Source organism: Caloenas nicobarica, chromosome 4 (assembly GCF_036013445.1).
Source record: "Caloenas nicobarica isolate bCalNic1 chromosome 4, bCalNic1.hap1, whole genome shotgun sequence".
Taxonomy (NCBI): Eukaryota; Metazoa; Chordata; class Aves; order Columbiformes; family Columbidae; genus Caloenas; species Caloenas nicobarica.
The window spans coordinates 13,399,496-13,425,315 of NC_088248.1; the positions used below are offsets into that span (position 1 = coordinate 13,399,496).

At 41.6% G+C, this 25,820-nt stretch overlaps 1 protein-coding gene across 1 annotated transcript in view; it reads left to right on the top strand.

The window, feature by feature from the left end:
* AFG2A (AFG2 AAA ATPase homolog A) overlaps positions 1-25,820 on the top strand; it is a 200,819-nt gene that overhangs the window by 158,500 nt on the left and 16,499 nt on the right. The window contains 1 exon segment of the mRNA XM_065634960.1: positions 4,109-4,273. Within this exon segment, the coding sequence (XP_065491032.1) occupies positions 4,109-4,273 (165 nt within the window).

A 25,820-nucleotide genomic window follows, 5' to 3' on the forward strand; every position in this document is an offset into this window, starting at 1 on the left:
CAGTGTATGTACACTCAGACCCCTTTCATAAATGTTGTGGTAGCAACAAAAAAATTACATAAACTCACAAAAGAATTGCTTAATGGTATGAAGTATTCTGGTTTCTACCAAAACCCCAATTACTTAATTTTGTGCCCTTCCTGGCGTATATAAATTATGCAACTCTCACATCTCGACATCAATGAATTATGTAGCTCCGCGCACACATCAATTAATTTTGGCCCCATCAACTTCCCACCTTCTGTGTGCTCCTAGCCTCAAATCAGTTCTGCATCTCCCAGCTGCCAGCGGTTAATTTTGCACTCCCGGCAGCACGTATCTGCCCGGACCTGCAGCCCTGCTTCAACTCTTCACCCTCCCCCTCCTGCCTCTCCTCGTGCTCAGCCTCACTCCTCCTGCCACTGCTGCCTTCTCCTGCCCACTTTCTCGCCTTCTCCTGCCCAACTTCTCCTCCTCCTGCTCGGCAGCGAAGGTCAGTCCCAGGCAGCTTCACCTCCTGCCCCACCTGTGGGTCAGTGCCAGGTCCCACCGGCCGCCGTGCCCGCTGCGCCCTGAGGGCAGCGGGGCTGGTCTGGAGGTGACCTGGGTGTCCTTATTGCCCTCTACACGATTTCCAAAGAGCAAATTGCAAGACGGAAGCTCTGTCTTCTGGAGTGGCCTGTGAAAGTCATCGCATGCTTGGGGCAACCACCTCCAAAACCCTTCCTGTGGGGAAGCCTGCATCATACAACATCCCGCTGAGAAGAGAAATAGCTTCTAGTTCTAGAAATGAAGTGATGTTGAGGAAAAAGGTGGTGCCAGCATCCGTCAAACTCAGCACTGCTGCCAGCAGCAGAAGCAAGCATGACTTGGGCTGCGATCTTAAAGCTGACACTGTTGTTGCAGATGTCCACACCAAATGCCACAGTAGGCTTCTTGAAGCAACCCAGAAAGAGCTCGTTGTCCTCCAGAAGAAACTTCAGTGAGTAAAACATCAAGAAGGGTATCTTGTTCCCTTATTGCAAACCTCTACATGCAGCTCAGTTCCAATCCCTGAGTTATTTTGGGCAAAAAGGAAAAGTATCTCCATGAGAAGTATGCAGAGACCAAAAGCCTCAGCATCCAGCCTGAGAGGGTAACATGATGTCCTGCAGATGAGAATGGCCTGGACTTGCTGTTGCTCTCCGGTTGCTTTCAGGCGGGCAGGCAGCAGAGCAGCTCTGCAGCCCAGCTACGGCCCTCACCGCTCTCCAGTAACACAGGACAGGTCAAGGCAGGCCCCTTCCTCACCCTCTCCTTCACTTTGAGTTCCTCAAGAGGACAGAGTGGAGGGGCTGGTGGCTTGCCAAAGGGAAAAGGGTGGTGACAGCAGAGTGAGGAGCAGTTGGGCTGTGCCCAGGGTCTCCACAGTTCGTGTCCAGCTGGACTGTCAGGAGCACTGGGGGAGACCAGCTCTCAGTTCAATCTGCTTTTCTCTCCAGAGGCTGGAGGGAATTTGACTCCTCTCAAGTGAGGTTACCGAATATTTTCTCTCTGGTCCTTTTCATCGGTGTCTATTTAAGCAGCAAGCACTGCAGAGACTGACTTTTTTTGTACAGTTCCCAGCACATATGGCTGTCTTGGACAGGGTCCCTAGGCGTGATTGCAGCAAAAAGTCATGATAGTGTGTTTAAAACTTTGGCCTCCAGCTATGCCTATATATAAAATGAAAAGCATTTGGGACAAACTGGAGGAACTACGATTTTTAGTAACTGATAAAAAAAATATATTCACTCTTTTACATTTGCAGTTGTGCTTTGCAAGCATGGGTGCTCTATCATGTTTGAAGACTGTATCTCAGAACCAAAAGCCAATGCAATACAAAGGAGTGTTTGGTCCCACCTGATTGGCATCAAGTGTTTTTCCTGTCCCACTTGCACAACAGCCATGGCCATTCATCAGTGTGAAGCTAAGCAGGCCCTAGATAATGTTCTAACTATCTGGGCTTTCTGAGTAAACCTGCCTGGATTTAAAAAAGCTACACCACTGTACTCATGTGAACATTTCTTGTTTCTTCTAAATAATAGAATTAGCTATGGGCATTTCCTTAAAAGCATGCAGAACACAATTGTAGTATAATTTCGCTCCCTCCAAGCCTCGTCTTGAAACATGCAAATTTCTCTTTCCAGTGTGTTGGCAAAACAATGGCAACATCCTGATACACACATGATTTAGACACTGAATTACACACTGGTCGAGTTATCATCAGTGGGCTGAGTTCTTTGCTGAATTATATCACAAGTGCTGCGTAAAGTAGCACAGTCTGCTGAGGAAATATCAGTGGGCAGCTTGGTTCTTGCTCTCTTTTGTAAAGATCCAGCAAGGCTACTGCCAGCGACAGGGTACTGGGCTGGATATGGACCTTTAGGCTTCCCAGTACAGCCTCACTATGACCTTGCAGAGCTCAATGCAACACACTCTGCAGGGCTGTGCACTTTCTGCTGAGCGTTTTCATGTTCTGTTTTAAAAATAACAAGACATCTCTTAACATTCAGGATACATTTTTCCACTCTGAAGCACCACAACAGTCTTTTTAAAGAAACTCTAGGAAGGGTGTTAACTTGATCAATGCTGTGCAGGAAGGAAAGCTCTTTCCTACTATTTTTTTCAGCGTGACTTTCACTGACATGATCAGGCTGGGAAAAGACTTATTGGCTGACAGCCCAGGACAGCCATGCAATATCTCTAGTCATCTGGAACTCAAACTACTCTGCCCAAGGGAGAACCATAACATAAAAACAATTTAGGTTACATGCTGAATCTTATAAACATGGTTCAGTTTTTAAAAAATAGTTTAAATACTATTTACGTGCATTCACTATGCGCATTTTTTTCCACAAATGTCAAGTAAGAAAGGCTGGGAGGCTTTTTACTTTTTTTACTGTAGATGGTTTTCACAAATCTTGTTGGAGATTTTTAGAAATACAGGAAAATGAACTTCCTCTCTTCTCATAAATTTAAGATCTGGGCTCCTCCTGTGTATCGGATATAATTGTTTTATGTATAGATAATGTTTACTTTTTGACCTCATCCAGAAAGCACAGAGTCACAGAAACGCTGGTTGGAGGGGGCTCCCAGAGGCCCTGCGGCAGGTGGGGAGAGCTTGGCTTCATCTGGCCCAGCTGCAAAAGCCCTGGGGACAGAGTTTCCGCAGCCTCCTCGATGACCTGCCCCGGTGCTGCACTTCTCTTCTAGAGATTTTTCCTCCTGTGCAGTCTGAACCCCCCCCACTGCACTGCGGGCCATTGTCCCCTCTTACCTTGTCTGTCGCTGCTGCCCAGTGTTCGCTCTGTCACCTTCCCACCTCTCCCCAGTGTATTTGATCTGAGGAACCCTGAGAAACCAAAGTGCAAGGGCCGATATATGTGTATGAAACTGTAAAGCTGGGGCGTCAGCTTGTCGCTGTGTTAATCTATTGAATTTTCAGTTGTCTTGCGGCACAGGAGAAGGAAAAACGGAGGGTTTTCCAGCAGTTTAAGGCTGACGCTAAGTGTCTTAAACCATAGTGCTTTTGCAAGCCTATGGTTTTTCCTCTTCCTTTTTGAACCTGAGCATCGCTGACTTCTGTCTATTGTTACCTTATTTTGCATAAAAACCTGACAGAGTAATCTGCTCTTCTGTAAGCGTGTGCAGCTCTAATAATTTGGAATAAAGCAACATGAATCCAAAATGTAAGCTTCACTTCAAAAAACTTATTTGCTCTACTTGTTGTCTTGACTGAAGATCTGAACTTGGGATGCGTCCATTGCCACTTGTCTTTCTGCCAAGTGCTAACATTCCGGCACACCTTGCAACAAGCCTAAAATTATTATTTTAGGAAAATGACTATAGTTCCTTTATGATGCCTTTTTTCCATAAACTGGTATTTCACAGGCTGAGTAGCCTTACTGTCTTTTCAGTGACTGATTTGTTCTAACATAGGAGAATAACCCCTCTTGTACATAGCTTGATTGTTCTTGTGCAGCTTCTTGCTTTTGCTGAAATTGTTTGTTATTTGGCAGCAGTGTTGTTTTTAAATGAATTGTGGTTTTTACTTTCTTGATGTGATGTGCTGTGTGTTTTCACTTTTTCTGTGATGCTTTCATTGCAGGCCTTGCTGAGACCAGGACGAATAGACAGAATTATCTACGTGCCACTGCCAGATGCTGCCACTCGTGGGGAAATCTTCAAACTTCATTTTCAGTCCATGCCAGTCAGTGATGAAGTCTGCTTAGAGGAGCTTGTTCAGCACACACAGAAGTACTCAGGAGCAGAGGTAAAACTTTCTGAATGGTAACAGCTACACAAAATTGTATATTTAAAATTGAATTAAAGTATCCAGATATCCTCCCTTGAGTCTTCTCAAAGTGTTAGACAGAGTTATGAAAGGGCATGTTTGAGAAATTCCTGTGTTTTTGCTCAGAAAGCAGAATAGAGTCTGTGGCTTTTTACCTTCAAGATCTCCATCAGAGGATTGTTGCCAGGGGAAGGGCTCTTCCAGGATGAGCCTTAGCACGGTCACGGGTGGCTGCACTGAGGATGTGCTGCCAGAAGGAGTGGAGGAAGATGGGGGCAAGTGCCCTCAGGCTGCCCAGACTCTTCACCTGAGCCTCCCCAGGGATCTTTTGCATTTGGGATTGTGACTGAGAGGCTCGGGTGGAGGGAGGAGAGACAGAGCTATGAGACAGCGTAGGGGGGTTGCAAGGGAGTCACTGGTCACTTTGAAGCTTGTGTTTTCCTGTTACATATAATCAAGAACTCATAGCATCCCTTATTGTTATAGCTCATTGCTGTTAGTTAATCAGCTTCTGACAATGGACATCAGACAATTACTGCCTGTCCTGGGTAGAAGGAGAAACTTTGTCAGATGCTGCTGCCTGGCAGTTACAATAAGCATTGGTACGTTAGTGGTCACCACTCTGCTCCCTGAATATTATTCATGCCAGTGTCTCATGAAAGGATATTTCATTCTTTCCTCATTTTGATTAATTGAAAGTAATTATATTACTTCAAAAATTCAAAGAATGCTATTAAGGTTGCCAATTTGAGCTCTTAAAAGGTATGAAATGCCAGAATTAAAATTTCCACCTTACTGTAGCCAGTCCTAGTGTACGCGTTATCGCACCATCTTTAATTACATAGTCACCTTCTACTTTTTCCATAGCAGAGCGGAAAATGTGATGTGCTTGCCTCGGCTCCCCCATCTTCCTACATGCTGTTTGCAAGGGCAGGGAAATAAGCTAAACTTTTGCCTTGGTCCAAAAGAGAGGGTGACTGTGGAGTATTTGTGTCATTCCTATAATGCTGAAGGCCCTTCTCAGCCTGACCGGTCATTGGATCTGTTCCTAGGCAAGACTTTTGCTCATCTAGCCGTCACTTAAACGCTGGCGTGGTGTAAAATGCCGTGTTGCCTACTAGTAGTCTCTGGCTGGTGCGGGCAGTGCTGTGGGTGCTCCAAGGCGAAGGGCTGGGGTCAGACCTGGCCATGGGCAGCAGCAGCATCTGGGCTGCCCTCCAGGCTTGTGCCGGGAACCCGCGTCACGGCGGACACCAAAGTCAAACCCGCAAGAGCTTTCCAGGACAAACTGTACTCTGGGAGCGAATGAATGAAAGCTGCATAGTGAGAGAAGCCATTTCGAGTAGGACATCTTTTTGCCGCAGAATGTGGGATCTCATAATGAAAAAAAGGCAGAAATAGAAAGGATTGCAGGCTTAAATATTGGTCTGTAAAACTGTTGCAGCTCTACTGGCTCCATGCTTTGGAGCAGTGACGTGAAACAGCACTATGTTTTTACACAGATCTCAGTGATACGACTTTTGCTGCCTTGGGAAAATTTATCTGCTTCTGGCTGAGTTACAAGCCTCCAAAAACATAAATATAAACATATCCTCTGTTGTGTATGGAAACCGCCTTCTTACCAGGCAACAACTGTAATGCTTGTATTTCAGAAATTCCAAGCATATGGGGATTTCCTTTGGATCTGGAACTGCTGAGGCTCTAGTGGTCAATTCCTGTGCTTAGTTGATAATGAGTTGCAAATGTCCTGGTGCTGGTTTTGCACAGAACCAAAAAGAAGTTAATGGTTCATTGAGTGCATCTATAGATTAGTCCAGGGGAAAACTGCCTGCCTTTCTCTAATATGGCATTTCTCATGAGTTTTGTTCTTTTGCATCAGTCAAAGAATTATAATAATTGAGATGTAAAGAGTGAATACAGAAAAAGCCTCAGTCAGTGTTCCTTGGAAGAATATATAAAAAGTCTTGACAGTTGGCACACACAGTGGCTAGTTTCCTTAAAGCCCTTTCTTCCTAGTGTCTCCAGCTTCACAAATAGTTTCCGCTGTTGAATGGCAAGTTCCCATTCCACTGTTATACCCTTTGTTTAGAAAAAGAAGTGGAAAATGCTTGGTTTTGTGACTAGAAGATGCTGTATGAATAGGGAGTCGCATGTAAAGATGCGTTGAATCATCCTGACATGAGCTGAATAAACAGCAAGTAAAGTGGATAGTTCAGTATGAATCTGGCTTCCAACTTGGCCTGTTTTCAGATCAGATAGTTCTGCATTTTTGCCTGTCATCACTTATGACCAGTTATCTCTATTCACCTGCTGGATGTACGTTTCTTTTAATGAATACCTTTAAAGATATATCAAGATAGCAAAATAGGGTGATTACTTCCCACTGTTTCATGTGAGAGAAGATGGAAGATAATTTAGGAGAGTGAATTGCAGTCTCCTTCTTTCGTATGTAAGTGAAGTTTAATGTAAAAAAAGAAAGTGCATTAGAGGAGCAGTGTCTGTACAGTTAGCTTTTATTATGCTAATAGTATAGGTCAAACAAAGCCTCGGCTTTCTGGAAATATTTGAGTTTGAGTTCAGTCTTCATTTCCAGGCCGTTCTGAAGTAGTGCTCTGCAGCAGTGCGGGAGGCTCTTCTTCAGGGATCTGCAAGTCAGGAAAGTCAGAAATTGTCTTTAGAAGTTTCTGAATAGCAAGGTTTGGCCTCCGAGCTGATGTTGACACCGAGGATCATTTCCTCCTCCCTCTAAGGCAACTTCTTTGACTGCATCCCTGTCCTGAAGGCATCTGCCTTTTCCTAGGACTGTCCTCAACCTCTTTTTAGCAGCCCTGTGCGGGGCAGGTCTGTGCTGCAAGGACAGCTCTGCAGTAACCGTGGGGAGCAGCCAGAGCTGCTCTTGGCTTTGCACCCAGCTCTTTTTTGTGTAAGAAATTTCTCCTGAAGGCGATACCCGGGCAGCTGAGGCCTGGCAGGGTTCGGCAGGAGTTTGTGCTACACTGAAACTTGTATAAGGTTAATTCTAGTGTTTCTACATTTCATTTTGGGCAATATTGCAGGAGATCTGATTTTTAGAAAACTGATGATTATTTTAAATGGTTTTATATATTTGGGATGTCTTCACCGGGAGATTGTTCAGTCTGACCATAGCTTTTTCCTAGAGCATTTTCACTGTTATGCTTAATGGTGAGGAGTTTTATCTGTTTGATTTCTTACTGTGCTTTCCATAAAGTACAATTAATTAAAGATCCAACCACAGAAGCATTTAAAAGCAATGTTTGGAAGTGCAAGCAATGTGATTTCTTTGGGTCTCATTTGCTTGCTTTCATGATGCTGCTACAGCCAGCTTGCGTTAGGAAAGATGGGCCTCCCACAAACTCAGGTTGTCTGCCTTTTCCATTTGTTGTTCAGAATAGGTTCTTCAGAATTACTGGCTTCTCTCTGTTGTAACAGAAAATATACTTTCTAGTGCAAGCAAGAACAAAATCATGCGGGCAGTATCTGATAGGAAATTGCTTGTCGTGTGATTTTTAAATTTTACATTATCTCAAACAGAAAAAAAGAAAGGCTGTGACTGGGACATGTCTTTGCTTAGAGGAAGGACATCTGCCTTTATAAATGCAAAGACTGCTATCTTGATTAGACCTGTGTGGGGATATAAAAGATTCTGTCATTTGCCTTTACAAATTAACTGGAAGGGGTGTGTCTGTCTTCAGGTCCCAGGAGTTTGCTTTGCAAAAAGGGACGAGCGAGGGATGAAGACAGTGTTTCCCCACTGTAGAAATATTTTGTTCCGGAAAGCGGGTGATAAATAAAAAGGAAAATAAACGTGGTAAAACGAGGGACCTTCTTTTATTGTCTAAGTTCCAGTCAGATTATGTTTTTGTTGCAGTTTAGAAGGCAGTAGCAGAGAGGGAGGTTTTAGGCAGAAACTGAAACCAAGTGTTGAGCCGTTTTGAGTTTAAAGTTGGTTAGAAGTAATAAAAAAAATTAAATAATCTGAACAGGATGGTAATATTCTTAAGACAAGTGTGCTTATAAAAGCAAGCTAATGGGACTGACTGCTTTTAAATTGGTGGAAAGCAGGTCATGGTGAAAGGGAAGGCTGGCATTGTTTCTATAGTATTATCAGTTTCCATGCTTACAGGAAATAATAGTAGAGCGGGAACCCGGGAGCCTGTAAATCTTTCACTGGTTCTTAGTCGAAGTAGAATAGTTAATGTAAAAAATATCTTTCTCACTTTGCAATAACTCTCGATGGGAACACAGAGAATGAAGGGGGTAAAAAAAGGGAAGCCAATGAAGGTTTGCTCTGGCTCAAATGAGACTGTATTTGTTGCCAAAAAGTATCTTTGCAGCAGCACACAGACTTGAATCAACTAAAGCCTTTGACTCTTAAAATATGTATTCTAAAACATGTATGTTCATGTTTACCAGATACTGACATATTTAAACCATAAACTTTAACAAAAATTCACCCCAAATCTTCCCAAACCCCCCTCTCACTCTTGTAGAGGAATGTGCCAACTACAAAAGAAGTGAAGATGCTTTCTACCATAGGCGTACAGGAGGGTGAACAGTCTTCTAAGAGATTGGGAAAAATTTGTACATTTTCCTCTTTAGTAAAGAGCATCTACAGTAAAGGTGAGAGAGGGCTTCAATATAGGAAAAATGGGACATCTGACAAATCAGGATGTATTATCTTTTTACATCTAGTTTTCCATGAAGGAAAAGATCTTCCAAACTGAAGGGAAAGGCCTTCTTTAAAAAGAGCAATGGATCCAATCCTGTATAGTAGCCTAAAAAGAGACACAGGCTTTTTATCAAAATAAAACAAAACGGTGAAGATTCTGTAGGGTGGGGGGCGAGAAAAACATTAGATGTTGCAAATAATGTCCTGGCTAAAGCTCATGGTTTTCATTTTGAAATACAAATATGTTTGCTCCTTTTATGCTTAGTTATGCTAAATGCAGAGCATGTTCAATTCCCACTGAATTCAGTAGGTGTGGAAGGTGCTCAACACATCACGCCTTGGGACTGGGCCCTCAGATTTTGAGCTTCTAAGATACCACCAAAAAATGCGTGTGTCTCATCAGAAACGCGTGATGTGTGTGATGGCCTTTCCTTCCAAAGGAGTTCTGCTTAGCTCCACACCAGGATACAGCATTACAGAAAAACGCAATTTTCCAAGTGAGGAACGCTGTCAAATTGAAACACAGCAAGATTAAGGCCTCAGATGAACCTCTGAGGTTTCTCTTGGAATAATAAATAGGATCTATTAATTTATATGACTTATTGAAAAGTGAACATTATTGTGTGGGTGGGTGAGGAAAAGAGACTCAGCCTTCATCCAATGTAGGTAATACGGGATCAACACCTTCCTACACACGTTTGTTAGTGCTGAGGATGTGTTTGGCACAGGTGGCTGGAAGGTGAGGAAATACCTGGCATTCGGAATGTTTTCTGAATGTCAGTGTTTGGGATAAACGAGATGAATCACAGGAAAGGAAATAACTAACTACACAGGACTTCCCATGGGATTTTGCTTACTGCTGGTCTCACAAGGGCCTCGTACGTGCAGAATGTGCTTGGGCAGATTGGGAAGGAGGGCAGCACGAGCGTCTGGGTAATCGCTTGGCATGGCGATGCCAAACCGTGAGAGTTTGCGGCATTGCGCCACCTTTCCTGCTCCCCTTTTTAGCCTCTTTAAATAGATCTGGTTCCCCTCCCGCATTTTTCAGAGATGGAGGGGGTTCATTGCCCTAAGTGGGCTGATTTTCATCACATCTTGCCTCAGCTGAGACCTGATAAAGTGCTATATGCATTCACCCTATGAGTATATAAAGTATGGTTTACAATTAGCATGTTTATGCAAAATGTAAGGTTTGGTATACAGGAGAGCTTTTGCGCTGAAATTTATGCATGGCTTACTCATCTGGGAAAGAACATTTTATCCTTCAGTGAGATAATAATTTGCTAATAGTTTAATCAAGCAGAGGAGATTTAATGCATCTGACTGAGGGGACATTAGTGTTTCTGAAAAGGTCAGGCCCATTAACAGCTCAGGAGGATACAGTCAGAACTCCTTCCTAAATAACTCAAAGAACAGTGATCCTTAGAGGAACTTGGGGAAAATGCTGGAGGGAATTTGAATAAGCCCCCAAGCAAGCACCAAACAGTGTTAAGGTATAAAATTTATCCTGCTTCTCAAACCTGAGATTTTCTTTCTCCATACAGCCCAAAGAGCTGAACCTTTTGATTCCTTAAATGCTGAACCACTTAGGGTGTGGGAATCTTAGAGCTGATTTCATTATGTTTTTGTCTTCCTTTCTGTGTCTTTGTTAACTATTTCGATGGCACAGTCCACCTAGATGCTGTAAACGGGCACTCCGACTTGCTTTTGACCTCCCTGTGCCTTTGCAGGGTTATTTCGTGTTGCATGCCTGTTTGGAGAAAGCACCTGCGATAGGAGCATCGCTGGTGTCAGGGGTAAGCACTCCTCTGCTGAGGGGGCCACTCGCTTCCCGTGAGCTTCTATAAAACATCCGGAGTTTCACCAAACCAGCTGAGGCTGCGGGAGACGCCTGCCTGAACCGGCAGTGCTGAGCGTGTTCTGCCACCGATGCCGTGGCCCTTGCCTTCCCTTTTCCTCGCACCCAGCAGCGGTACCAGGAGCCCCTCGTTGTGGGGGTGGCAGAAGAGAGAGTGTCGGCAGCACAGCGGGGGGGCTGCTGAGCTGTCACCCAAACGCGGGCTCCTAAAAGAGGGACCTGGGCTGTCGCCCCGTCAGCCAGCTTCACTTGCCCGCTGCTCTCGCCTGTGGCTTTGCTGCTTCATTGTCCTGGGTTTGGCTGTCATTCCCAGTAATGGAAAAACATGTTGCTCTTTAAAAGCAGATGGGAATTCATTCCTGAAGGAAGAAATATGTCTCTTTAGGCTACCGCTATTGTTTTCTTTTAGTTTTATTTTTTGCCTGTGAGTTATTTCTAGCAGCTTTTAATTTTTTTTTTTTTTTTTTTTTTAATCAGACAGCAGGGATTATTCTTCAGTGTCTTAAAGCACATGCTTTCAGTGTACCAATGATCACAAATGAAAGCCTTCAATGTTCAGAGTAAAAATTGCATTTTCAGTGATCAGGAAGCAATTGAAAACGCTGGTTTATTCTGCTTTTCTTGATAAGTTACGATATGTCACAGTGTATGCAGTTAGAAGTGGAGCTTGTGGCTTTGAGTCTGACTCAAGTCTAGTCCTAAAGTATAAGACAAGTCATACAAATTAGAGGAAGTCACCCAAAAGTCATTGCATTTCATAGAGAATTAATTCCTGATCCTTGACTCTTATAACCAACTTCAGAGCTGGATCCCCAACACCTAGAAGTTGCTGTAAATACTGAATATCTTAGCATGTCAACAAAAGATCTGTCTGAAGTTTTTTGTTTCATTTTCTGTGATGTGAGACCATTGATTTATATCAAGTTTTTTCATAATGAAGGAGGAAAAAAGTAAATATTGTTACATATCCATTGCTGGTTTTCATGTCCTTGAGGTTAGTGCGTGTCTGATTGGTTTAAGTGCCTGCTTTTAATAGTATGCGATGTCTGACTCTCAAACCTCGGTGTTCAATTTACCTTTCTTTACATGTATATACATTTTCCTCTAGGATATGCTGAGGATTTCAAGGGGGTTTCCCACAGAGGTAGCACTGAGCTTGGCCAGGAGAGCTGCAGAGAGCTCCTCGCTTCTGCGGTACAATTTACTGTCTGTCCTTAACAGAATCACTTACACCAGAAATAAGGTAGTACTTGGACAATAATATCCAAAATGCTTCTGATTATTATCTTAATTGGTACTAGGCATATTTAAATGTAGTACCTGAAGGCGAAATCAGGTAGGATGTTTATACCAGATGAAACTGTACAGAGGAACACCTTGTGCTGACCTACTTGTAACTCTGGGACTGTGCCAGTTAAATTGCTGTCAAGGTGGAAGAAACGTTAATGAGCGGCAGAGGAACAATAGAGCCCAGGTATAAAGGCTTATTAATCTACCTGAGTATTGTGCTGTGAATGAAGAACGTGTATTTTAATAACAACACTGTTTACACTTCACTGAACTGCAAAGATTGGAGAGGTGCATGTGCGTGAATTAAAATATTTGAGCATATATTGGTATCTTGTGTACATATTAAATAGGATGTTTGTCTTTGGCAGTCATCAGTGAAGTAACTGTTTCTGTTGTGAAAATTTGGAACATAGCAATAATAAGAGCTAATAAAAATCAAGAAGTGTGCCATTAGATTGTGAAGATATTGAACAATAGATGTACTACATTTAAAACTTAAAAGCTGTCACTGTTAAAGCTACATTTGTATAGAACGTGCCCCAACTCTTCTGCTTCAAGTGATTGCTCGTATAATAGAAATAATATTTCATTTGTGCAAAGTAAATATTGAGTTTATTTTGGGATAAAGTGCTTGGAGGGTTTTTTATTTTCCTTAACATTTTAATTGTGATATACTTCAATATTTCCCATCCCTCAGAATGCATATGAGCTGTAAGCTTATACACTTGTCATCATCCCATTAAGTTATTTGAATTTGAAAATGCCCTCTGCTCTGTTCCTTTCAAGGAGGGTTTGAATATGTATCATTATAATTTTCTAAGTGAGATTTTTTTTTTTTTGAAAGAATAGTTGGAATATCTGCCTTTTTTTTTTTTTTTTTTTTTTTTAGCACACAAACTTTAGCGATAACATTGGAGTTGGAGGCTTTTTGGTGAGATTAAGCTGCCCAGCAGTAATACTGAAACAGTCTGAGAAGTTGTTAGTAATTAAGATAGTCACCAATGCAGAATGTGGGAACAGGGAAGCTTTTGAGTGTTTGCAGCAAAACCTACGTATTCAAACAGGGAAATTTTCATTTTCGTCGTGTGACTTCTGTTTTCACTGTGTGCCTGAACACTGGCTGCTCATAGGAAGGAGAGCTGCAATCCGCTGAAGAAGGCACTTTAAGGGGAGATATCTACAGCTGGCTTTGTGGTTTGTATTTGAATACTGAGAGATTTGTATTTGCACAAAACTTTGGTCTTAGCTTTCCAACCATTGCCTGGAGTAGAAGCTGTCAAGTAATGTTCCTTAGCACTACTGAAAAGCTGATGGCTTTATGCACTGTTGTAGCTCAGATTTTTGTGTATCAAAAATTGGAAGTCATTATTTCCAAGTTATCTTGTATGGTTTCCCTAAAATACATATGGAAATACATAAAGCTTTAGATTGCCTTTGGTGAAGGGATTAAATGGTTATTGGCAGATGGAAACAGCACAATAATAACTCTGCAGCAAATTATTACCAATGGTAGAAGCAATTCCATGGACTGTTTTGCTTTTTAATTAAACTTTTTCAGACTACCACCCAGTTCTTAGCTTAAGCTTTTTGTCTCTTGGCTTTGAATAATGAAAATGTCAAGGATAGTTGGGCAGAAAAAAAACCTTTCAGGTCTTAGTCCTCTGTAATTTGTTCATGGCATTGTGTGGATAGAAGTGAGCCATTGGATCTGGGTTGACCACTTGCAGTGGAAGAAAACAGAGCAAACCCGAAGATGACTGCAATAGCTAATTGGGCCTGACATCCCCATTGTCAGGGAAGGAGAACTAAGAGCATTTTGCCTAGTTGAAAAGAGCTGCTTTGGATTTTGTTTGTTTGATGGTTTATTTTCTTATTTAGGGAGGCAGGGAGGGGGTTAGTTATAATTTCAGAGTAATTGGCGTCTTACAGAGATTGGCTTTGTGGTGTTTGAATAATTTCCTAGAAAACAAAGTAAATTTGTGATAAAACTAGCCTATTACGATTATACTTACCATTGCACAGTGAAGCACACCATTGGAGGGAAAGGAGGAGGGTGCAGCAATCTGTCTTCTGTTTTGTCCTGTATATTTTTGGTCTTATTGTGCTTTTTACTGGGATAAATCAATTTTGTCTTTTTTTTTTTGTTTTTCTTCTTTTCTTTTCCTGGAACTGTTCCCAAGGAGTTCCCATTGATGAGAAACTGATGAAGATGGAGGGGAGGGGGAAAAAATTACCCGGCTGATAGGTTAGACTCTGTGGGTGTTTGTGGCGGGATGTTTCCAAGTATTTGCGAGTCTGTGTCAGGAAAACTCTTTCCACTCAATCTTTCTTCAGCAGCCACTTTCCTTTGCAAGGCATATGGTTTTCATCGGGCAGCCAGGAGCGAAGGACTGAATAGAAGCAGCCAGGAGGACAGGTTGTGGGGAATTTTCTCATTACAGGCAATGATAGGGGCTTGGGGCTAGCAGCGTGTGCTGGTGGTCAGTATTGCCACACCACCCAGAGCAAGCAAAAAAACCCAACAAACAAAAACAAACAAACAAACCAACCACCCCCAAACACCCCCCGAAACCAAAACAAAATACAAAACAACCCCAAAAAAACAACCAACCAACAAACACAACCCTCAAAGCCCCATGCTGCTCTTGCACTCAGGCACTTGTACTCAGATGTGTTACCACTTGATGGGATCTTGCCATTGCTGTGGTCATTTTTGCTTATTTACGTGTTATAGAAACTGGGGGAAGAAAAACTGCGCTCCTTTTTAGCAAAAGAAAGTTTGCAGGCAAGAAAATGTGTTTGGTGACTTAGTATAAACAAGAGAGAACAAAACTTTTCTTGATTTTGATTTTTCTAGTTTAAGGCCTGAGGACTTCCAAAGAAGAGTTGGCAGTCTTGTTTTAATATTCGAACAGTAAGCGCTCATCATAATAAGATGTCAGTTCTCTTCAGAAGTGGAATATAGTCCACATGTTAAAAGCTGAAAGCTTAGTCTTCATTACTAACATTCGTTGTTACTAAATTTGCAAAAGTATTTGTGAATTCAGTCAAGTAAACTCACAGCAGAAAACCTAGTGTTTTTTTTTATTTTAAGAGAGTTTTTTGTACATATATATGTAGACCTTCCTTTTCTTATTTATCATTTGCTTCAAGCATATATAGAAAGTAAGTTCTGGAAACTTATCTATTCAGAAAAAGACTCCGTTCTTTCCTCTTCTTTTTTTGGTATAGTTTTTGAACTTGTGAGCTAAAAAACTGAAAAACAACAGCAAAAACACCACAACAAACCCAAAACTTTTGAAACAATTTCGTTTATTTATTTTTGAGAAAAGAATACCTTTATTTTGTCTTCATTAACCCTTGTTAATTAAGAACAAGATTTATGGAAGACGAAGAAAAAGGGAGGAAGGGAAAAGCATTAAATTAATTTGTCTTCTATCGATGTTTAGAAGTTGGAGGAAGAAAGTGAACTTGAGAATTGAGACTGTATCTTACCCTAGGCTAATTGTTTACCATTAAAAAGAGAGCTTGCATGCAGCAGGGAGTGTTGTGTTTTGGACTTACTTCCTTGTAACTCATAAATCTTGGCTGTATAAATGTTCAGTCATTAATTAGGGCTTTCAAATTAATCTGTTTCCTGACTGGACTTGGCTGTTTTTGCACAGAGCAATGCTGTTGCCCAACTCACCAGTTCAGGAGTGCTCTCAAATGTGTGATATGGAAGTACGATGTTTATTGTGAGAGTTAATGAACAGCCTGTGTGGAGGGGGCAGGAGAAGCATTTTGTTACTAACATGTACAGGAAGTAGGTTTGTGGTATCGAAATGGATTTGTGTACTTTAATTGCTTCCCTTACTTCAAACAATGGCAAAAAAAATGGCTACTTTATATTGATAAATGTCAGTTCCGAGCAGAAGTATTCTTGTTCCATTATTCTAGGACAGAGTTCTGTCTTTCATTCGAGTAAACTGGCTGAATTGCATACATAAACACAGCCCCAAATTCTCTCTTATGTGATGGAAAAAGATTGCAACTTTTGTTAGAGGCTTTTTAAAAATTAGTTTGTAATATTGTCACTCCAGTAATAGTATCATTGCATTGATTTGACTTGCTCATATAGTAACAGAGTGCTCATTTGGGTTTTGTATTCTACTTGCGTTTCCCTTTCTTTACATTTCTTACTTACTAAGGTATGATAGGAACTTTTACCATATATTTATTTTTCTAATATTTAGGATTTTCAGAAATTCATAGTTGGGTGATGATATGTACAATATGCATTGCACTATAAATGTTCATGTTATCTTTAGCACTTAAATATACTCAGGTCTGTCATTGGAGTGTTGAAAGTGAGTGTACTAGCTCTTCTGAAGTGACCAGCCCCTATCTCATGCAATGAATTTGCTGTTAAAGGTGAAGCAGCAAAAGCTGCAAACGAATCATCCAGCCAGGCATGGTATTTTACAGCCAGGTAGTCCTGCAGATGTACTACATTTCGTAGCTATTTCTAACCAAAAATGCTTTCATTGCACGCATTCCAGTTGACCAGATGTGTATTGCAACAGTCGACTTCCTTCAATTCTGCATGTGCAATGGATTTCATCATGAACTTGGAAGGTTTCTGTTCCAAACTGTCTAATTTGCACATGAAGCCTAGAGAAGTAGGAATTCATGATGAACATGAACAAAAAAGATCTCTTCTTAGCTATTTGACGTCTTAGTGTCCAATTTATGAAAGTGTGTTGCTGCTCATGTTTTCTTTGTCATGAAGTGCAATGAGATACCACAGTCCTAATCAATGTACCCTTTACCAAGGAAAAAAATATAGTCTGCAACGTCTGCTTGCAAGTCTGAACAACTGTTATCTACCATGAGGGTATTTTTCATTACTTTCACATATGTGTTGCACCAAGGAATATATTTTCTTCTTAATGGCTAATTAAAAATTGGTCTGACCGAGTTTTAAAGTTTGAGGTAATCTGAAATCTGAATTTAACTCTTCAGCTGAATTTCCTCACCTTTGTCACTTCAATCGGAACCAGACTATTAATCCCTCCTCATTTCTGGCCTAGTCAATGTTTAGATTGTTACCCTACAGCATTTCAAAGATTTTTATGTGCATAAAAAATTCCCTCTAACCAATGGAATTACTTCATTAACTTAAAACCAAATACATGTTTGAGCTTGCTAAATCCAAGGATTATTTATTTAATTCCGAAAGATAAAAATGTATTCTAATTTCATATATGTTATTAATTAGATAGCAGAAATAACAGAAGATGTATCAAGCTTTTATTGATTTTTTTTTTTTTTTTTTTTAAATTTTCAAGGCAAGATGTATTTTTGCAGCCATATTCAATTGCCGTCACTTACGTGCCTGTCATTTCCTAGCTGTTCTGTCAAACCAACGGATGCATGAACTACCCAAGGCTGGTTTGGGCAATTAGGTTTTGACACAGCAACATGATTTTTCCATGACCAAGAAAACCCTTGCATTTTAATGGCATCGAAGATTAGGCATGTTCCCAGTTTCATTTAGTGCCAAGCTAAGTCATTGTAAGTGTTTCCAGGCCTCTCAGTATTGCTTTTCACAGGTTTCTAATGAGACATGGCTATACGTGTCCATGAGGAGCACTGGCCAGATGAATACCTGTCCTTTTAATCTGCATTTTGAAGTTGAGTACAAATCAGAGTGGCCTCAGTGCTGCTGTAGGAACGTTAAAGAACAGCTGGACTTTTAAAAACAAATCTGCTACTCTTACTACATCTTTTTGAAGCAGCAAACCTTTTTTTCTTGTCCCCATGAGATTATTGCCGTCCAATAAGTTGTTTCAAAAATAGCTCCAGGTGTACAAATCAGCTACAGAGGCGCATGGGCAGCAAGTGACCCACCGAGTCAGGCAGGCAGTAGAAATCCAGATGAGCCTGTTGTGCTTGGTAAAAGTACCATGTGCAGCACGATAGGAAGGCTTGCTAAATTGTAAATCATGGCATTAAGAAACTGTGGTAATAAATCTCTCTTCTGCCAGTCTGCATTTTACTGGAAACAGTCCTGGACTTGCTGGGAGATAGGTTGGATTGTCTCATTGGTTTCTTCTGTCTTGTGAATCTGATAAATCATTCGATGCATCGTATTTGGTAACAAGTAAACCATATTTCAAAGCCTGTTATGATGCCTGTGTGGTGTTTACAACTTGAAATCTGTTGTTACATAAGACTCGGAAGGCACTCAGTGTTGTATTCGGTAGTATCTGTGAGCCACCTGAGTAACAGAAGAAATGATAATGTGCCGTTTTTCTTGCCATGTACTAAGCAGGACCGTTTTTGCAGCGTGCAGCTTCAAAATCAGAAACTGCATTCAAAATACCTGTGGGACATTATTACAAAGTGTTTTCGCAGGTCACACATTTCTTTCAGTACTTGGCTCCTGCGGGATGTTACCAGCAGGTTGCACCAGGACGATACGGAGCGGCTGGTGCTGGTTTCACTGCCATTCTGACACCCTGCTGCTGAAAGAAGGACTTGGAAAACACAGCAAGGAAGCTTAGAAAGTTGCTAAATTAAAAAAAAAAATAAATGAAGGGAGAATATTTGCCATAGTCTAAACATGGAGGCTATTTCAACAGATCAGTGGGTGCTGAAGACATTAACATTGATCAAAACAAAAAGGGAAACGAGAAATAAGGAAAAATGTACCATTGTCAATGGGAAAAGTCGGGAGATTACTAAAACCAAATATGCCCTCCAAGGAATGGTAATCAATGTAAAGAAACATTTGCAGCGAGGAAAATGGCTGGAAATTTGGAGAGAGTGTGAATAAATGCATTAAATTAAAAAACAAACAAACCAAAACAAAGCACACACAAAAGACACCCAAAAAACCAAACCAAACCAAACCACCCCCGTCCTCCCCTCAACACCAAACACCTATAGCAAAAGTAGTTCAGATGATTTTTAAAAAGTGCTTAGAATTGCTGGCTTTAGAAGGGTAAGTGGAGAGGGTAAGTGAACAGAGGTGGTGGGAGCCATGGCCAGTGGCAGCTCCCTGGACCACAGGAGCTGCTCTACTGGTCTCCCGGTCCCAGAGCTCCTTGGGCTTCTCCAAAGCGCCAACGCAGAGACCCGTGCAGTGTCCTCTGGTGATCATTGCTCGTGCTGTGGTTTCTCAAGGTGAACAAAACAACGTTACTGGTGTTAAAATGATAAACCCAGTCCAGTCCTAGCCCAGCCAGGATCCGCAAAGAACAGGTTGTTCCCTGCGAGTCGGAACAACGCTGATAACATTTGGCAGGAATAGCAAATACGCATTAATATTTGCATTATGATAACAGATTGAGGCTATTTTGAGGTTTATATTTGATACTAATAATTCATCCTTGGTTTTGAGATGATTCCTGAAAGAAAGCATCTCTCTCCTACAGCGAACAGTCTTGAAAGTGTCCCATTTTTAAAACAGGGAGCTTTTAGTCTCTTTATTTTTACCACTTAAAATCCAGCAGTTTTATTGTACTAGTGTTTAGCCTGCCAGGACTTCTTAGCACCAGATTTTTTTCATTTGTAAATAGTGAGGGTTTTTTTGTTGTTTGTTTCTTCTTAATTCATATGCAGCATTTAAGGAAAGCTTAATTAACCCCAGCATACAGGGAGAGGAAATAGCGTTCAGCAGTTGAGAATGTAATTAGCTACATTTATACAGAAGTGATTGTATTACATAAATCCCTTTTTTTTTTTTTAATTATTTATTTTTGGATGAGTTTGGGGGCTGGAAAGGGAGGGCAGGCACAGGCTCTGTAAAAAAAAAAAGTGGAAGGAGTAAAAAGGCTTCCATGGGTCTGGAAAACAGAAATATCATGAACTATCTCTTTATTTCTCTGGAGAGCTGAAGCACTGGTCTTCCTCTTAAAACTCTTTGACAGAGTCAGAGGTTAAATTTCAGCTTAGGAGGTTTGCAAAGCTTGAAAAAGCCATACAAGTTGAATCCTGTTCTCAAGGTGTAAACATAGGACCAGGCTGATCCTAGATACGAAGGCCAGTCTTTTTACTGTTTTTTATTAAAATATTTTGTTCCTTCTGCTGCAAATTAACATGGGTTTGAACATTTTCTCTCTTAAGTATTGTTCAGTCTTCCTCATTAAAAAAACATTTCCTCAATAATAATAGGTTCCATATGTAGATGTACTACGTATGTAAAATGATACATATTAATGTAAGTAATCACACATGAAAATGTGTTTTTTTGCTTTTCACCATGTAATGACTCTTCCTGCTCCAGCCTTCTGCCCCCCAAACAAGCAGAACAACAAGAAAACCCAGTGAAAGGAAATCTGCAGTTTTAACCAATTTTCCAGATCCCCCATTCTCCAGGTTCAGACGGAGCTGGCAGGGACTGATCACTTGCTGCTCCAGGAGCAACACGACTCTCTGCGCAGCGGGGTCGGTACGGAGCGAGCGAGCTGACGGGCCTGGGGTCGGGAAAGCTGTTCACCATGTGCCGAGCCTCAAAAATGGGGGCGAGTCACTCCTCCTTAAGGATCCTTCATGCTGACCCGGGGAGACTGACTCAGGTGCTCGCAGCTGAGTGTTTGCTTGAGTGTTTTGCTGAACGGCCCCGTTGTGGTGAGATGGGAAGACTTTGCAGTACCTCGTGCCCCGTCTCAGAAACGTACGGGGAAAGCACTTCTTGAAAAGAAGAAATACAAAACCTCTTTCCTTTTTAGAGGTTTACAACGGTATTCTCAACATTTGCCTGTAGAAATAACACCTGACCCCCAGTTCATTAAAAACCAAAACAACAAAAAACCTAAACAAACAAACAAACGGAAAAAAACCCCAACAAAACCAAACCAACAGCTATAAAAAGCCAAGTTACCTTAGTTCACTTATGAAATCTCTGTATTCTTTTTCCTCTTTTGTGTATGATTTTAACAAAAGAAAGATTTCTAGTGTTCTGTTTCAGCCTTGTAACATGATGCAATCAGTCAGTTTGGCCGACGAGATGTTCTGCAAATTCCTGCAGCTTTCCGGCTTCTGCAGGGCGGGCAGTGTAGGGAAGGGAGGCGGGAGAGAGCTGCAAGTGTTCTTCGTTCCTGGCAGTCACATGTGCAACAGCGCTTCAAAGATGGTCAGAATCATCTCCCAAAACAAAAGGGACACGGCAGATTTTTCTTCAACACAGAGGTTGATGATAATTAATAAAAAAACCTGAATAAGACAAAGGAGTACAGGACGTAGGTGTCTCATTGCTTACAGAGAAAAACATGCAGTTTTTAGTTTTACTTTTATCAATTTTGCTTTAGACTTTCTTCTGGTGAACAATGATTTAGAAACACTAAATTGAATAATTAGTTTTGTGTCATTGACTTATTTTTTTACGTTAGAAAAAATTCAGAATGTTGAAAAGATTTTAAGTATTTAAGTTAAAAATTACTTTGTCAATATTTTCTTTCAATTTTTCTGCTAAGTGTAATGGGTGAGGTTGAATGTGAACCTTTATTTGTGTTTAGATTAAATTACATATTCTGCTTGGGAAATATTCTGTCCTCTTTTCAGCAAAAGGCTTTTGCAATTATACTTTTGGATTAACTTAAGATTAGAGGGATTTTAGTTTTCTGGAACAGACAGAGAATTTAAAAAGTGGTTGGTTTGGAGTTTTTTTTGCATGTGTTGGTAAACGGCACTATTACTTCAGTATCATCATCCATTTTCAACTCTTTTCCTACTGCACTTCTTACTCGTTCTTTCATTAAGAAAACTGAGCAGACGGGGCAGCACTAACAGCCTGCAGGCTACTCTTTCAGGTGGACACGCGTGTTTTATATTTTTCCGCTGTATTTTTGAGGGAAAACTCCATGCTTGAAAGATAACGCTTTCCGTCTCAGGTGGAAATGGTAAAGTTGGAGAAAATCGCTGGTAGAAAGTCTATAGAGGAATATTTAGTTGATCTGTATCTTAAAACATATTCTGTTTTGAAAATGTATTTAAATGATTGCATGATTATACATAGTTGTGGGTGACTAATCTAGTCTATTGCTGCAGGTCATGGGAATAGTCATAAAAAGTATTTATTCTGAACGTGAACCCGGATGCGTGCTTTCCTGACGTTTCCCATCTGGTCTGTAAGTAAACAGTAAATCAGATAGAGAAGGATTGAGGAAGGAGAAGAAGCGGGCAAGTGAGGAATCTGCAGCACTAAAACTGCAGCCCGAGGTGGTCTGAAGCTGTAACTTGTTTTCTCTCAGAAGCAAAGAAAGAATTATTCTACATGGAACAAAGTTATTCCATAGACCCAGGAACCCACTGAGGTACAGCTGCCGCCAAACATAATTAAATCTTTATCAGAAAAGCATTGATGGAAGAGTGCAGAGAATAATCCCGTGCCCTTTGCTCACTAATGCCTTGTACTGCAGTGGAGGCTGACGCTTCTCTGCAGACTTCAGCCTGCGCTCTGTTTTCCTGAAACCAAAGTGTTTTTAGGGAATCGCTGGTTCCATTTTTGACAACTTGCTGTTTCCTGTCATTATTGACCTTACCTGTTTGTACCTCACCAGGTATATCAGCCAGAGCATCCCCATCTAATGTGTGGTCCTCTGCTTGGTCCTCATCGCTCGCGTTGGGAAATCTGAACCTCTTTGCTGAGTTATCCCAGGGATATTTCAGATGTTCTCTGTGGGATATGGTTAGGCGTCTCCGCTGTGAGGACTGCAAAAATGCGTTTTCTAGTGTATCTAAAGAGCCCACAGGAACTCCCGAGTTACGAACTTTGTACACTGGCTGTGTGAGTGGGGGGGGTGGACTTGTGCTTGGCAGGAGAAACTGTATTTTGACATTGTCACCTCAATATACATGAAAGCTTTAATCTCTACCCAATTGTTTGCTCCGTGTTTATGTGTTTTACCTGACTTACCTTTAATTCCAGCTGGGGAATCAGTCCCAAGGCTCTGCAATGTTGTTCCTCAGTACTTGTAGCCCGAACAGATTTTCTCTTAGCCACAGCGGTAATTTCTCAGTCACTGAAAGGGGCCGTTTCATAGCTCCAGTATCCTTGGCTGGGAGATTTGCTCTTGGATGCAGCTCACTCAGGCTGCCCGTGTCCTGCAATCCCTCTGATTTTCCTCACCTCCTTGCCTTCTTTCATGGGCCAGAGAAAGTACGTGCTTTCTGTGGGAAATGATTGGGAGATGAGAGAGAAGAAGTTGGTTTCAGTCCAAAGGGTGGTGATATATATTAGCACCATTTAGAAGATAAAGCCGAATCTCTGTTCTCTCTTACCTTGTGAGACTTCAGCCTAGGGCTAAATGCAGCCACAGACGAAAGCTCTTTCTTGTACTTCTAAGGGCACTTCGATGTGAGGAAGTTATCCTGGAATGAGATAGGGTGTGAATGTAAATGCAGTAGTTGTTCCAGCATAACATCCTGTGTAGACAAGGTCTTAGTGAAGTGACTAAAAGCAATGGAATTACTTCAGTGGAAGCTGAGGACACCGGCCCCCCATGCTCCCCCCCAGCAGGCAGCCCTGTGGGCAAAGCACAGCCTGAACACCTCATCTCCATGGATTTTTTTTTTTTTTTGGTGGGGATTCAATGTCTTGCTGCTTTTCATGTCAATGTCACTTGTGGAAAACGTGATTTACTGTTTATCTTATCAGTTGTCAGAATGGGATAGAGAGTGATGACCAACAGTGTTGCTTTAGGTAACTTGTAAAGGCAAACCACAGTTTAGCACCCAGTGTGTGAATGATGAGGACTACTTTAGCTCTGCCATCTCTTCCTGGCTTTTGTCATTCCTACAGACTGGAACTGAGGCTTTGATCATCTCTGCAGGTATCTACGGTCTGTTGCTCTCAGAGCAGTGCAAAAGGAAAACTGCTGGAAAGAGAAAATGTATGTTTATGCTTCTCTTTCAGAAAAAGGTGAAACATTAATGTAGTGTTTGTGGTGTTGGAGCAGTATATGTGTGCACACGCTCTTCGTGTGGTACTCTGGGAGTTTAAAAAAGTCACCTTTTTAGTGCTTGTGAGGTTGGTACAATATTTTTTAGGCCTATGCTATGTGATTCAGTTGTTACCTATTCTTTATGGTCTGCTGAAAATTAGTGTTTATTTTTAAAGTGCCTTTTTCCAGATTAAGTAGAGCATTAATTAATCAGTGTGAGGAACAGAGTGCATTTTTCTACCACAGCTTTCCATCATGTCAAAAACTCATTACCAGATGTAGAGATCATAAACAATCACACATGGCTGCTGCATGTAAATCATCTGCAGGATAAATTACCACTGATGTCTTCTGATTAGATCACTTTATCTTCCAGCTCATTAATACACTTTCAACCATGGAGAATATTTAGGTGCTAATAACTCACAAAGCAATATACAGGAGAGCATTAACTTACCATATTTGTTAAACATTTCAGTCTGGGGTTTTTTTTCACATAGTCTAGGCTACTCTTTTTTATCTTGAAAGAGCAGTTGCATAGTCAGAATCTTCCCTTGGAACTGGTATTTGCTTCTGCAAGATCTGTAGTGGTGGGATATACAGATAATCTTCCCAAAGCCATGTAAAGATGATACTACAGAAATGAATCTGAAATTATTAAGCCAAAGTCTTTGCTGGCACAATCCCCAGGGGAGTTACAGCAGCAGATAAATTGTCCTGAAGATAAATAAACCTATCGAAAGCCAGGAATTGCCAGTTTAACTGCCTGTTACCGAAGAATTAGATCCCACTACAGTAGTTCCCATGGTAGTCCCTAGGACCAGTCTCACCAGCCACCCCACCACTACCCCTGCGCAGAGACCAGCTCTGGGCAAGGGGTGTCCTGGAGCTGCTGGAGATGGGCACGTCAGGCTTGTGCCGGCCACCCCTGCGTCCCCAGCAAGGCTGCCGTGGCAAGGCTGGGCTAAGCCTCCGGTGAAGCATGTTCTCTGTTTCTGGGAGATCTTGAAAGCAGAGTCACGTGGAGGGTCGTTTTCAAATAAACACACGCAGCAAACGATGCTGTAGGCTGAATACCGTAAACTCACATCAGATTGTATTTCTAATGAGAACTACACTACTTTGTGCCCATTTCAAATATGCAATATTTGAAATTTTGAAATAGTGTCATATATGTTCATCTATGGCATTAGAAGCAATATCCTGTGCTTAAATAATAAATGGTTGTGGCAGATGGTAACAACTTCAAAGTCACTGTAGATTATTTCAAGTCTTGTTATTTCCAGTACGCAGATGATAAATTTTTAAATGAGTACCCATATAAAGATGACACACATGCGTGGCCGTTGCTGTATGGCTTCTAACAAACTGGGCTCTGTCCCAGGGTTGGTCCATGAGGTTTAGGATGTGAGTGAGCACTGGTCCTGGGAAGGCAAGCCATTCCAGGTGTCCGCAGAGCTTGCTAGATGGTGAAAAATGGCATCTGTGGTAGAGCCAACACCTATAATTCTCCATTCAGTCCCTTAGAAAAGGGATAGTCAAGTGGCTGACTCCTGTTTGGGTCTGGAGCAGAAGTGGCTTTTGCCCAACCCTGCCAAGGTCGCCCGTGTGTGATGTCTCCCGCACGCCAGTGGAAGATCCCGTGTTTCTTACCCCTCTCGCAGCCTCTCCGAGAGCGCTGGTCACAGCTTCCTGCCCAGCGGACTTAGCAGAATTATCCAGCAGAGATGAATATCCTTGTACTAGACCCTTGCGTTT